The following is a 14,219-nucleotide window of genomic DNA, read 5'->3' on the forward strand; positions in this document are numbered from 1 at the left end:
ACATTTTTGGACCTCACTCTAAGTTGTGTAAGACACATGTCTGTCACCTTCTAAAACGGAGCTCATTTGCATTCCAAGTTAGTTATTTTACTATTGAGTTAAATGAATCTGATAGTTGATGGTGAAGGACAAATGGGAACATGGAAGTCGGCTAGTTCACAGGTTGCAAGAGCCTGCTGGAGGAGACTCATTCCTGAGTAGTTTCTCTCCCCCTACCTCCTTACCCCCACCAACTGTCTAGATGGTCCCATAACAGTTGCACAGTCCCTCCCCACCCTCAATGCCCTTGATGTTTGGAGTTCCAGACCCATTCCCTCTCCTGCTGAAGGGACACCACCTGGCAGCTCCGATGCTGCAGGAAGGTGGTTGTGCAGGCCCCACTGGGTAGAATCATGACAAGCTTAGAAGCACGAGAAAAACTGTTGCTTTTCAGTACAAGCATAAGGCAGGTCTCATCCACATATTGACCAGCATGTTCTCACGTTGTGCCATGTGAGTCAGAGTTCCAACAAGAGCCCCCAAGGACATATTATACTGGAGACCTCGACCTTGTTAAGAAATTGGCGGAACCATGTAGTTGGCCAGCATCCATGGAAAATCTCGACAAAGGGCAAAACAGCAACACTGAGCCTGGATCTCTACGCTGCGGGCACACCAAGTACTTATTGTGCACCCATTGGTTAAAGCCTTTTTTGCTAAAGAAAGGGCAGAGAATCATTTTAGGATTCTAAATCCCTAGAAAAGGTAGGCTTAGTGGGAAGAAAATCCACCCTAAATCCCAGCTTTCAAGAAAACAGCCTATTGTTAGGGCAAATAGTGTTGCGAAAAGAGGCTAATAACATCCCTGCAATCTTTAAAGTCACCACCTCGATTCATTCCTTCTTTAAAATCATGGTACATGAAAGCATCAATGTTTCATGGCAAACAACGCTATTACAGGGCAGAGAGGGGCCACATAGTAGCGTTTCAGGGTTGAGGATTCTATGTCAGGACCGGAGGCTTCAGATTATGCTTTTCTTCCTTCGCTTTAATACAAATACACAAAACACAGCAGCCTTAGAAAAGCTCCAATCCATGTTTAAAACTGTAGGAAAACTTGAAACCAAAAATTTTCTTTAAGAGTCTGTAATCCAACGAAACTACAGCTCCCATGAGCCTTTCAGTCTTAGTCCTTTCACTCTGTTCAGTCCCAGTATGATAGCCAGTCCCTTCTCGACCTTCCTCCTCTTTCTTCGCTGCTCCCGCAGCAGTCAGTTAAGTGGCATATTTCTCTCTTAATACTTTGCTGTTTTTGCCCGTCTGGGGATTAGACGGGGGTTTGTGAGGGCTCTGTTTTGCTTCTGTGCCTTTTTCCCTGCAGAGCCCCTGCCGCGGGAGCGTTTCTCGCTCCTTTCGCGGCGTTTGTCCGGCAAACAGTGCGGTGTTATTATTGACCGCCAGAGGGCGCCCGTTCGTCTCGCCTGCTCCTCGGTGCGCTTCCCCTCACTCTGAGGAGACGGCCGGTCACGGAGCTTTGCCCTCTCCACCCCTTGACGCCCGGTGCTCCGGGTCTGTATCTGGCCCGGAATTTTTCTTTGTTGACGCCCTGTGGGGTCTGTAAAAGCGGCGGAGACCGCGTAAATAGCCGACTGGCATCTGCACGTTGTTGACGACTTACTGTGTGGTGACGCGCTGTTGGGGGTGGATCGGCCCGGTCCCATTGTGGAGGGTCGGCGCGTTGGGGGCTCTAACGTGCAGCCTACATTGCCAGTGTGCTCCTGGCCCAGAAAAGTTATTGCAGTCCGAGTTTGTCTGCCCATATTGCTTCCCTGACGCCCTCTGTGTGAGAGGGTCTGGTGCTGAGTGCTTGGATTGTGATCTGGTTAGCAGTCATGGATCAAGGGGATTATTTTGAGGAACCCCACTCCTATCTACAGGATGAGGAGTTTTACCACGCGGTCGACAGCTCTATCTACCGCTGTGTGACTGAGGTAGTGGGTCCCATGGAGGACCGGCTGTCTGCGCGCATTGTGGAAGAATGCGCCACACTGGCGCATGGCCATTTGGGGGCGCCTACTGGCCCCCCTGGCCCCTCAAGTGAGGGCCCCTCCGCGCCTAAGAAACCCTGCAGGGAGGGGGCTCGGGAAGTGGGGCAAGGGGTGGACAGAGGCGCCTTTGAGCGTCTCAGAGACGCTTTCTTGGCCAAGGCGACTGCTGGCCCCCCCGCACCACTTTCGGACCCTGAACCTTCTGTGGTTTCGGACACTGCGCCCCCGTCTCCGGGGCTGGACTCCCCCGATACTGATGACGACGGGGAATCGGTCCGCTCTTGGCGCTCCTCGGGCTCGGCCGCTGAGTTGCCCCGGGACAGTTCCGGCATGCTGGACCCGGATGAGATCATGCATCCGCGGTCCGCGGCCTGGACGCCGGGGGACTCGGTGGCAAAGTTCGTGGCAGGTCGCCTGCGTAAGCCTTTAGAAAAAGAAGCCAGGGGTTGCCTACGGGGGGAATGCCCAAGGCCCTCTTTGGAGGGTAAGGTGGCCATGACGCCCGAATTGGACGCGAAAATGGCCACCTTCCTCGCCAAATTTATGAAGGACCCACGTAAGGGCATCGACCGCTCCTGGCGGTCATGCCAGGATAAGTTATTGGATGCTGTAGGGCCCGCCACGAAGATCCTTGACATGGCGGAGGAGGCGAAAGCTAATGGCACGGTGATTTCCCCTGAGGTCTTGTCTAATTGGGCGCAGAGGGTAATCATTTTTTTGGGTAACGCCAACTGCGCCCTGTCTACCGAACGTCGCAGGTCCCTGCTTATCAAGCTGGACCCGAAGCTAGGCGATTTGGCTTCTTCGGAGGCAGGGGCGGTCGCCCAGGGCGGCCTCTTTGGCGAACCTTTTATCAAGGAGCTTGGCAAATTTGTGTCCACGTTTACTTCACTGGACAGAGCGCAGACCAGCATTAAGCGGGTATTCCACCAGCGTTTTTCCCAAGGGGCCGGTCGGGGCAGGGGCCGCCCGACCGGCCGTGCAGGGCAACAAGCCAACGGTAGAGGGCAAGGCTCCGGCAGAGGCCAGTACCAGACCTCCGCCAACTTCAACAACTTTTACCCCACGAGGGGGCAACGCTTTGGCGGTCGTGGCTACCGCAAGAACCCTGGACCCAATAATGCCAACGGTAAGTGTACGGTCTTCGGACCAAGTTCTTATGGGGGGCAGGTTGGCAGCCTTTTACGAGGAGTGGGCGCTGCTCACTGCAGACGCCTGGGTTTTGCAAACCGTACGGGGTTTCCACATAGACTTCTACGACCGACCAGTTCAGGTGTGGCCCCCGCGGCCGATCATTTTCTCAGAGTCCGACGCGCGTTTGATAGACGAAGAGGTCTCGGAGTTGCTCCAGAAAGGGGCCATTCGCCTATCAACGCGGCATCCCGCTGGTTTCCTCAGCAACCTCTTCCTGGTAGACAAGACGGATGGGGGCAAGCGTCCGGTGATCAACCTCAAGGAGTTCAACGGTTGGTTGGTCTACCGTCACTTCAAAATGGAGGGGATTCACCTCCTCCGGGATGTGCTCCTAGCACGGGACTGGATGGTGCGGTTAGATCTGAAGGACGCTTATTTGGTGGTACCCATTCATCCTCCCCATCGGCGTTTCCTTCAATTCTGCTGGAGGGACAGGGTGTTCGAATTCACCGCCCTTCCCTTCGGTCTTTCCTCGGCCCCTTGGTGCTTCACGAAGGTGCTGCACCCGGTGGTAGAATTCCTGCGAGCTCAGGGTATTCGGATGATCGTCTACCTGGACGATATTCTTTTCATGGGCCAGTGCCCGGTGACCTTAACTGGTCAGCTCCAGCAGGCGGTCCAGCTTCTCCAGCGGCTGGGTTTCGTCATCAACGAATCCAAGTCGGTTCTGGTTCCGTGTCAGAAGATTACCTTTCTAGGTTTCGTCATAGACTCCGTCGGAGCCTCCCTCAGTCTTCCCTCGAAGAAGATGGCCAAGATCAAGCATGCGCTACGCCAGACGATTTCCAAAGATCGGACTTCTCTGCGCCAGGTGGCCAGAATAGTGGGACTTCTGTCATCCTCTATTCAGGCGATTTTCCCAGGGCCGTTGCATTACAGAGCGCTACAGCGCCTCAAAGCCCAACACCTCCGACGGGGCATGTCCTACGACCAGATGGTACCCCTCTCGGAGGACGTGAAGGAGGAGATGTCCTGGTGGCTCTCACACATGGAGGCCTGGAATGGTCGGGCGATCTTCGGGTCGGTCCCGGATCTAGTGATAGAGTCCGATGCGAGCAGATCCGGATGGGGTGCTCGTTGCGGGGAGTTCTCCACCGGAGGCACTTGGTCGTCCGAAGAACAACGGTTGCATATAAACTGCTTGGAGCTTCTGGCAGGGTCCTTCGCGGTCCGCTGTTGGACCAAGGATTCAGTGAAATCCTGCGTTCTTTTGAAGATGGACAATGTCTCAGCGGTTCGATACGTCAACCACCTGGGAGGCCCCCGCTCCAAGGCTCTAGCAGACATGGCGAAGGAGTTCTGGGATTATTGCCTCTCTCATCACATATCGGTGACGGCGGAATACCTGCCGGGTCAGGCCAATCAGGTAGCGGACTGGCACTCAAGGCACCTGAGGGATGCCAGTCAGTGGATGTTGAACGTCCCGGTCTTCCAGTGGCTGAATACGCACTGGGGTCCGTTTTCGGTGGATCTGTTTGCGTCTCGGCTGGACCATCAGCTTCCGAGGTTCTTCAGCTGGCGGCCGGATCCGCTCGCGGAAGCCACGGACGCGTTCCTCCAAGATTGGAGCCGGGAGAGGCCTTACGCGTTTCCTCCGTTCTCGATGATTGTGCGGACGGCGGCCCAGGTGCGCCGTCAGGAGGTGGAGATGGTGTTGATTACGCCACTCTGGAGGTCTCAAGTCTGGTTTCCAGTTCTTCTGGAACTTTCTTGGGATTTTCCAATCCTACTCCCCCAGTTTCCTCACCTCTTGCTGAATCCACATCGGGAACATCACCCTCTCATCATGAGGGGCTCTCTCCGCCTCATGGCATGGAGGCTTTCCGGAAACGGTGGTCACTCCCGGGCCTTTCGGGATCGGCTGAGGGCTTGCTCTCCAAAGCCTGGGCTGATAGCACGGCGAAGCGCTACAAATCCGCTTGGCTTAAGTGGATGCGTTGGTGTTTTCGAAGGGACCTGGATCCCGTGGTCGCAGGAATCGTTCCGATCTTGAACTTTCTAGCCGAATTGGCATCTAAAGGCCTCGCCTATAGGACGATTAACGCAATGCGTTCAGCAATCTCTGCGGGTCATCAGCCTGTGGAGGGTTCTTCAGTAGGAGAACATCCTTTTGTCTGCAGACTCTTGCGGGGAGTTCGTCTCTCCTTACCTCCGGAGCCCCGATATTCGGTCCTTTGGGACGTGAATGTGGTCTTGAATCTGTTCCTGTCCTGGCAGGCTAACGCTTATTTGTCTTTGAAAGAACTTTCAGCTAAATTGGCTATGTTGCTCTGTTTAGTTTCTTGCCGACGTGTGTCGGATGTCCGTGCCCTGGATGTGTCAGCGCGCGTATTTTCCCCGGACGGGGTCACTTTTTCAGTGGGACGTCGCACAAAGTCTGCGTCACGCACGATTTCGTACCCAGCCTTTGTGGACACTCCCAAATTGTGCGTCGTGCAATGTTTGAAGGCTTATGAAGACATGACGCTAGATATTCGCCCTCCGGGCGAACGACAGTTACTAATTGCCTTGCGAAAACCACACAGAGCAGTCTCTTCCCCCACCATTGCAAGGTGGGTGCGTTGGGTCATGCAGGAGGCAGGCATTGACACCAAGCGTTTTGGAGCTCACTCTGCCAGGGGAGCTATGGCTTCTAAGGCGTTTTCGGTGGGAGCTCGTTTGGAGGACTTAATGCGAGCGGCGGATTGGTCCTCGGATTCCACATTTAAGAGGTTTTATTTTAAACCGGTGGTGGATTTGGCCCAATTGGTGGTGAGTAAGCTTTGAACTAGCATAATCTGAAGCCTCCGGTCCTGACATAGAATCGAAATTTGCCTAGCTTATGTAACGGTAAGTTTCAATTCTATTAAGGACACGGAGGCGAGGATTATCCCACCCTAGTGTTCGGTAGTGCGAACCCGCCCGTATCTCAGTAAGTAAACTGTTTTCCAGCTATACGTTGTACATGCTTTAATGCCAGTTCCTGATGATGTTTTCTGTTTGCATGCGATCAGTGGAGTGGTCGATGCTTCCCTTACGCTGTCGTTTTTTCTGATAGGAAATGACGGTTCCAAACAGGACTAATGCGGAATGTGCGTAACCAGCGCGAAGAAAGAGGAGGAAGGTCGAGAAGGGACTGGCTATCATACTGGGACTGAACAGAGTGAAAGGACTAAGACTGAAAGGCTCATGGGAGCTGTAGTTTCGTTGGATTACAGACTCTTAAAGAAAATTTTTGGTTTCAAGTTTTCCTACAGTTTTAAACATGGATTGGAGCTTTTCTAAGGCTGCTGTGTTTTGTGTATTTGTATTAAAGCGAAGGAAGAAAAGCATAATCCTCGCCTCCGTGTCCTTAATAGAATTGAAACTTACCGTTACATAAGCTAGGCAAATTTCGATTCCTTCTCCTATTTAGGAGCAGGCACACATCTAGCCAACCCACATACGAATGGAAGGGGCAGTATACTGGCACCAAATGAATTTACAGGAGCAGACTACCCTACCTAATAAATGCTGAGATTACTACCAAAATAAATTTTGAGGTCCTGCGCAGTTTTCCTGAAGAGAGATATCCCCAATATACAGTTTCTCTGCAGCATGTTAGAACAGCAGAGCCTCTTATTATTAATGAGGCAAAGTTAAATGATGCAGGAAGCACTGCACACTATGGCCAAGGAACTTCACCCCTGGAATCTATCCTACTTGGCCTTAAGTCCGAAATTCACAAAAGATGTAAAGTTTCTGAGACCAATCAGAAAGTGATACAGGAGACATACAAAGCACTGGGAAAAAGTTTGATGATGTTTTAGAAAGACCTAAAAAAAAATGAGGACACAATAGACGGGATTAATCAACACTGAGAAAGGACTGTCGCAATATTAGTCAGACGTCGATTCAAAATCAATCTGTGAGAAGTTAGAGGATCACTGAAGGCAAAACAATTTAAGAATACAAAATATTCCTGAAAAAATAGAGGGGAGTGAAATAAAGGGCTACATAAGGTCCCTTCTTAAGGAGGAATTACTGAATGATCATTCTGACCTTAACTTAGAAGCTAGAATACAGAGAATACACAGAGATAATTTCTGACGCAACCCAAATAGCAAAAAGTCCAAGGAAATTTTGATTAATGTTTTAACTTCCACTACCTTGGGCTACCTCTTAAATCCCAAACTGTAACCAGCAATAACTTCATCTACATTAAAAGTTCAGGTATACGCAAGGCATCAGAACAGCGTCAGTGGGAGCTTGGAAGAACTCCATAAACTGGGGGCCAAAGTACATTTAAGATTTCGAGCCATACTCTGGATCATGTGGAGAAACCAAATGTATAATCTACGAAAAACAAAAGATGTAGATGATCTAATCAACACTATTGAAAAAGCCGATTGATGCATGGTAGTCTTAAGTTGGGGACTGTTGGTGGGGAGATGGAGGGAGAGAAAGGCAAGCTTTTAAGATTTGATGCAACAATACCTGATCTAATGGCTCGAACTCTAAAGTCACACAGAATAGCCCTGTGAAGAATGGGAGCATTCCCTGGGGGTGGGAAGCATTAGTGTAAAAACAAAGAAATGTTCTCCTGTTCACATTTTATAGCAAAAACGTTCACAAAATATCTAGCACGGAGGTACTTGATAAGTTTATATACAGGAAAATGGGTATGGATAAAGGTTGTTTCATCCTAGACTGTACTTTCCACTATGGCGATGGTACACAATGCTTGCTGCTTACGTGCCTTTTTGAGAGATTGCCCAAGGGATTCCATTACACAGGTGTGACTCTGTTGCATTTTACCACAGCACACCATAGACTAACACTGAGGAACCTTCGAGATGTATGCTCATGTAGAGGGTCTCTCGGAAGGTAGACACCACAACCTCCTTAGTTTTTACATCCCGCCCAGATGTCCTTAGGTCGCATTAGTGACGTTATTCTGGACCTTCCTCCATGTCTTACCATAATCGGTGACTTTAATGATGTGATGGAGCTCCGTCTCAATACAACGGGGGCGAGGTCATCACGCCCACATACTTCTTCTCTGGTGGACTGGACCACATCCCTGGGCCTCTTCAATGCCTAGAGAACATGGCATCCGGGACTCGCTGAATATACTCCCCTCGCCATGGAGATATATTCTCCAAGCAGAATGTACAGACCACATATCAGTACCCCAGGGCATCGCCGATCTCACTCCGGTTATACTACATAACGGCCAGTATGCAGCTGACCATAAGCCTTTCTGGCGCCTCAATGCTTGGTGCACGAGCAATGTACCACCCACATCTCTCAAGAGCGTCACTCCTATTGCAACCTTAATACGAACTCGGCCGACTCCAAAGGCATTGTGTGGATGGCTGGCAAGACTATACGTGTCAGGGCCAATGCTTTTCTCCAGGGACCAGGCTGCATCCGCCTACAGCATGTCTCGGACCTGGAGGCGGAGGTCGTATTCTTGGAGCGCCGATATAGACTCTCTGGGGATGCTCATTCCTTGCATCACTTAGAGACCTGTAGAACGTCTCTCCATCAGCTGTGCCTGGATGAGGCCAAGCAGTGGTGGATGGCCTCCACTAGACGAGTCTACGAATGGGGAGAGAAATCCGGGAAGCTCCTATATTGGCTGGCAAGACATGATTCTACCTCTAGACAAGTCCCTATGGTCTGTACCTCTTCGAGACTGCATCTTACCTCCTCATTTGCTTTCTTTACTCTCTATATGACCTACTTCTCTGCCCGAAGTGAAAACACTCACTTATTAATAGCCAATCTTCTGATGGCCACTCTGACAGGAGCGGACCTGTCAACTCTTGAACAAGCCTTGACCATGTACTGCCCCAAGGAAAGAACCTGTAAGCCAGGGCTTTAAGTGGGATGGAAAACTGAGGGGTCTCCCTAAGAGGCATGGTCGATGCAATTAAGGGCGTGGCTTAAAAACACATTGGCTAAACATCTGAGCTCGGCATAGTGTGCCGCCTGACTGGTATTTTGTTGCTTCTGTCACTGCACCCAGATATATAATACAACAAGTAACGTTACACCTACAATAAAGCAGGACTATTGACGTTGTCAATGGTTGTTAGTTGCATAAGCTTATAAGCAACAATTATGGCTTCGTTGTATATAATATTGAAAATGCTTTGGTTGTGAAATTACGAGACTGTGAAAGAACTATAACGAATCTCTTTCACCTTACATCAAAGGCAGGTACTGCTGCAGAGTTAAGACGATTTTTTTTCCATCCTGAGGATGAGGGTAAAAATGGAAAGCACGATAGGGACCCGTCTCAGCACCTGCTTTTTAGAATTGTCGGTACTGGGCACCTGCAGGACCCGGCCCACTTAAAGCCTTGCTTTAAGCACTTTAAATAATAGTTCGTCTTGCGTGCATCAGTGGTTTAATTACAGTACTCTTTGTCCTGCATACTTAACTAGTATAACCGTAATCATAACTGTCAATTCATTATTATTTGTTATAAAAGTCTCAGTGAAAAAGTTGTTTCTAAGAGACATCATTTTCTTTCAGTCAATTGGAAATAGAACCACCTTAACTTCTTTGGTTGCTGACTGTTAGTACTTGCACAGTCGGACCTAAGGCAGTAACACCAGAATAAATGCCAGAAAAGCCTCCAAGTTGTATATCGATTTCTGCAGCTTAATATCCGTTTTAAATTGAAACATTGCCATGAATACAATTTTGAAAGTAATTTATAATAAGTATTTCACCAACAAGGGTCTAGTTGCCTGAAGGAATTGTTCTTTTGCCTTAAAATCCCAGTGGTGACTATGTGAAAGATGGGGCCTCTCATTAGCGGGCTATCCAGTGCACCAAAAATGTCCCCAGTGAAAGCAGAAATGCATGATGGTAGTTTAGCAGGGCAGACAAGCCTCTTATCCCTTTCTAATACGTTCTTGCAAATGGCAAGCGTATTGTGTTCCAGGTCCTAAACCAGCTATGCTTAGGTGCTGAGCACCCGCATGCCTTCCTTTTTGGCCTGATGCAGGATATTGATGTATTGAAGACATTTTTATCTCAAGTCCTTTTAGGGCACCTTGGTTGTGCAGCAAACACTTGCTAAGAATCTAAAGATAAGTAGAATACTAAAACCATTCAAACATGTCACTTCAGAAGAACAAACCATTAGCAACCCCAATACTTGACCCTTGGGCCTAAGCTGATCCAGCTCTTGTCTAACTACAGGATCTGTCATCTAATTGAGCCACGGATGGAGCACTGCAGGGCAACTCTAAGGGTTCCCCATAGTGTGGTCAAGTGCTAATCCTTGCTGGGGATGCCACATATTAGAAGTTGAAAATACAGTAACATAATTTCTTTTAAGGTGTGATTTGCATTGTTTGATTGTAGTCATTTGTTTTATAACCCAGAGGGTTTGTTAATCATATGTGCATCTTGTGTGTGCAGAGTGTAAATTGACAAATGATCGCTATTTTTCAGTCTTTACTTTCTGTGATTTATTTATTTTAAAAAGTTGATTTCTTCACCCCAGCAAAACTTGTGTTTCTTTATTCCAGCTTAGAAGATGGCAGTTACCCAGTCTGCAGTCTGAAGAGTGACAGCGATGTAGGAGATGACGAGGCACCACCCAGCAGAGATGAAACGTCTGGCGGAACACGGTGGAGGCCATCAAGCCAACGAGCCACAAGGAATAAACGAGTGAGCACTGGGCACGACCCCTCCATCTATCTTCACCAGATACGACATTAAGACACTAAACAGGAAGGGGTAGAAGGTAGCTCCCAGATACCTTCTGCCTGCTTTCCAGGTCGCAGACCACCGTGCCAAGTACCGTTCCAGATGAAGATCGCTGTGAGAAAGTACAGTAGTGGATTCTATGCTTGACCTATGGACACGCAGAACACCAGGTAGTACTGGGAAGCAATATTTCTGACACTCCACAACCCAACAGAGAATGTCTATTGGAGCAATGTATTGCACAAAAGAGAGGGAGCTGCATTTATCTGCAGCGAGGAGTTGGACCTACTTCTTTGTTTTTCATTCTAGATTCTAGCTACACCAAATAAAGCATGGACTGCAGTGCAAAAAGCATGGGGATGGTTAGGGGGGTTTCGCACAAATATATCTTCGCTCCATCTCTGTTCTTAAACACTAAAAAATGTACGTATTTTCTTCTTTAGTGCACAAACGGACAATCATTATAATGCTGCTGCTTTTTGAGTGTAATAATTTGCAATTTATTTACAGCGAATAATGCCAAAACAGGTTTTCGGAGGCAAAGCTTGCAGGGTGTGTTATTGTGGCCAATACGCCACCAAAGATAGGCTGACAAAAGGCATCTTAATCATTTCCTCTACCTTACCAGTAACATTAACTTCATTTGATTGCACACTAGAAGTGGAAGGCTGCTTCCTATTTATTATGAAAACAGCATGTTTGTTATTAAAAACATTCATTGAAAAGATTGATGACTCCTTGTTTGGAATATAAATGGTCTTAGAGATTTTTTTCTTAAAATATTTACTTGCTAGGGAATTTAACCCCATCCGTGCTAAGCGTTTTACCGCTGTGCGCTAAAGATTCACAAATCCCGCGTTACATGACGAGCTCAGCTCGTCATGATCGTACTACAGGCGTACCTCATGACGAGCTGAGCTCGTCATGAGCGTGGAAGGGGTTAAGAAGTGCAGCAGACAACTTAGTGGAACTGGATTTATTTATTTATTTACAAAGTTTTATAGAGCAAAGGATGATTCAATGAATGAATAATGAATCAATGTTTTTATTAAAATACTATCACCTACTAAGGGCATCCTGGCACTAGCACTGCAAACTACCTAGCCTGAATGGATTAAGTAATGAACAGCCCGGCCTGTTTCATTCTAATACATTTTTTTACATCTGCTGGTTTATACCAACGATTTGGTACTAGATAGCTGTGTTGCTCTAAATATGTGTGGTGTGGCAGCAACTTTGCTGTGAGAGGAGCGTAGGTACCTCGTTGGTTCACAGAGCCTGCATTCTGAACGAGTTGTAGATGCGGGGGCAGGACTAGATATAAATAATTGCTGTAATCAAGGCGGGAGGTTATAAGGGTCTAGATGAAACGTGCGGCATAGGTAGGACTTTCCTAAGGGATCGGAGAAGAACAAAGCAGGTGGCAGAGACTTTAGAGATGTGGTTGGAGGTAATATCAGAGCAGATGCCAGGTTTTTAGTAGAATGGGAAGGTTGGAGACGCTGTCCCAGTTCCTTGGGCCACCATTCCTAAGCCCAAGAAATAGAGTTGTTGCACAAAAGCAGAATCTCGTTTTTTTCACTGTTGAGCTTGAGACAATTAGAAACCACCCAGTTGGTACGTTGTTTTTTTTAAATGAACATGTTGATCTGAGTGTCCTATCCATAGAATAGAACCTCAAACCTAAAGGAATGCACTAGTTTAGCCAGAGGATAAGCAAAGACATTGAAGACAGTGGGATTTAAGAAGGCACCTTGCGGGACCCTTTAGTTAAGATTGGAAGGGGCAGAGGACATGAGATTGATAGAGAGAGATTGAGACTGGCAATCTATGAAGAAGGCAAGCCACAAGGGCGCCATTTGACAGACACCAAGTTCCAGTAGGTGCCTGAGTAGGATATTACACAGTATCAAATACTGCAATGGGAATTAACACAATCAAGGCAACCAATCCGCTGGGATCCAGAAAGCAACAAAGGTTGTCAGGAACTGCCAATAGCATGGATTTGGTGCTGTGGGCAGGTCTAAAAACCTGTCAGAGTAATCGAGAAGGAGATTATCTTGAGATAGTCGGATAGCCGGGTATTGATGTGTTTTTCAAGAATTGTTGCTGGAAGAGGCGTAAGAGAGAGATGGGACAATAGCTGGTAGGGAGTTTAGGGTGTAGAGAATTGTTTTTTCGAGAGTGTGATCATATTGATGCCACAGTGGCTTAGTCTAGATAAAAATTAGCATGGGCTATTAAATGTGTTTCGAGAAGGGGGGATCCTAAGCAGGAGTCAAATTTGGTGGAAATGACCAGGTGCTGAACTTCGTGCAACAAAACAAGGGAGAATTTTGATAAAGCACAGCCTGAGGTAGAATAGGTTTTACTATCCAAATCCAATTGCGGGAAGTCTGAGTGAAGGAAATCATTGTAGATGCTTTTAATATTCTCTGTAAGGAAAGTAGCAAAGTTAGAACAAAGTTCTTGAAAGTGTTTCATCTTGGGCCTGGAGGCACTAGGTTTGACACAGTAGTTAACAACCGAGAAAATGTATTAGGATGATTTAGAAAGTTCCTCAGTTTTAGAAGCCATATAAGAGACATGGGTGGCATAGATAGAACTGTGGGGTTTTTCAGTGCTGGTTTATAAATAGATTATAGATGTGTCATGAGATGTTATTCAGACAAGCTCTCAGAACATAGAGGGCCAGACTTTTCAAAAAGTACACACGATGCAGTGCAGCACCCAGAGGCTGCGCTGCGTGACAAGGAGGGAGCAGGAGAGCACCATATGTACAGAGATATTGTTCTCTCCTCCACTCTCCCTAGCGCCAGCGCTGATTTCAGCTGCTGAACGTCATGCACACACCTTCGCGCTATAGTGCTAGGGGTGTGTGCGCGAGTCTAGCATAGGTTTTGTACAAGGGTACCCTTCCTGTACAAAATACCATGTCTTGACAAGTTTAAACGCTTTCTCCACTTTGTATGTGTGCTGCACGCATGCAAAGTCGGAAAAGAAAGGAGAAATAAAAACATATCTCTTGTTAGTGCCTCCTTTGAAGTGGCGTTAACTTTTGGCGCTAAACCCTGTCTACTATTGTTTGTAGGTAGGGTTTTGTGTCAAAAGGCATGGGTGGTTGCATGGAAACGCCCATGTACCACACATGTAACTCCCCCTTGGCACTTGTGGTAAATTAATTCAATATTACCTCATCTCAGAATTTCTATACTTAATAATCATAATTTCAGTCAAAGCAAAGGGAGGAGTCTGTGGTGCTCGAGTACAAAAAAAAAAGGTCCACTAACTCGAGTTAAGGGGAGA

The 14,219-nt window shown here is 47.7% G+C and overlaps 1 protein-coding gene across 2 annotated transcripts in view; it reads left to right on the forward strand.

Annotated features, from left to right (window-relative positions):
* The window catches only part of AVPI1 (arginine vasopressin induced 1), a 52,213-nt gene extending 40,573 nt beyond the window's left edge, over window positions 1-11,640 (forward strand). For both annotated transcript variants that reach the window (XM_078643572.1, XM_078643571.1), the window contains exon 3: window positions 10,733-11,640. In XM_078643572.1, coding sequence (XP_078499698.1) covers window positions 10,733-10,925 — 193 coding nt within the window. In that variant the 3' untranslated portion in view covers window positions 10,926-11,640. The remainder of the gene's footprint in view (window positions 1-10,732) is intronic.
* The last annotated feature ends 2,579 nt before the right edge of the window (window positions 11,641-14,219 follow it).

The sequence above is a fragment of the Lissotriton helveticus genome, chromosome 5_1 (assembly GCF_964261635.1).
Source record: "Lissotriton helveticus chromosome 5_1, aLisHel1.1, whole genome shotgun sequence".
NCBI lineage: Eukaryota > Metazoa > Chordata > Amphibia > Caudata > Salamandridae > Lissotriton > Lissotriton helveticus.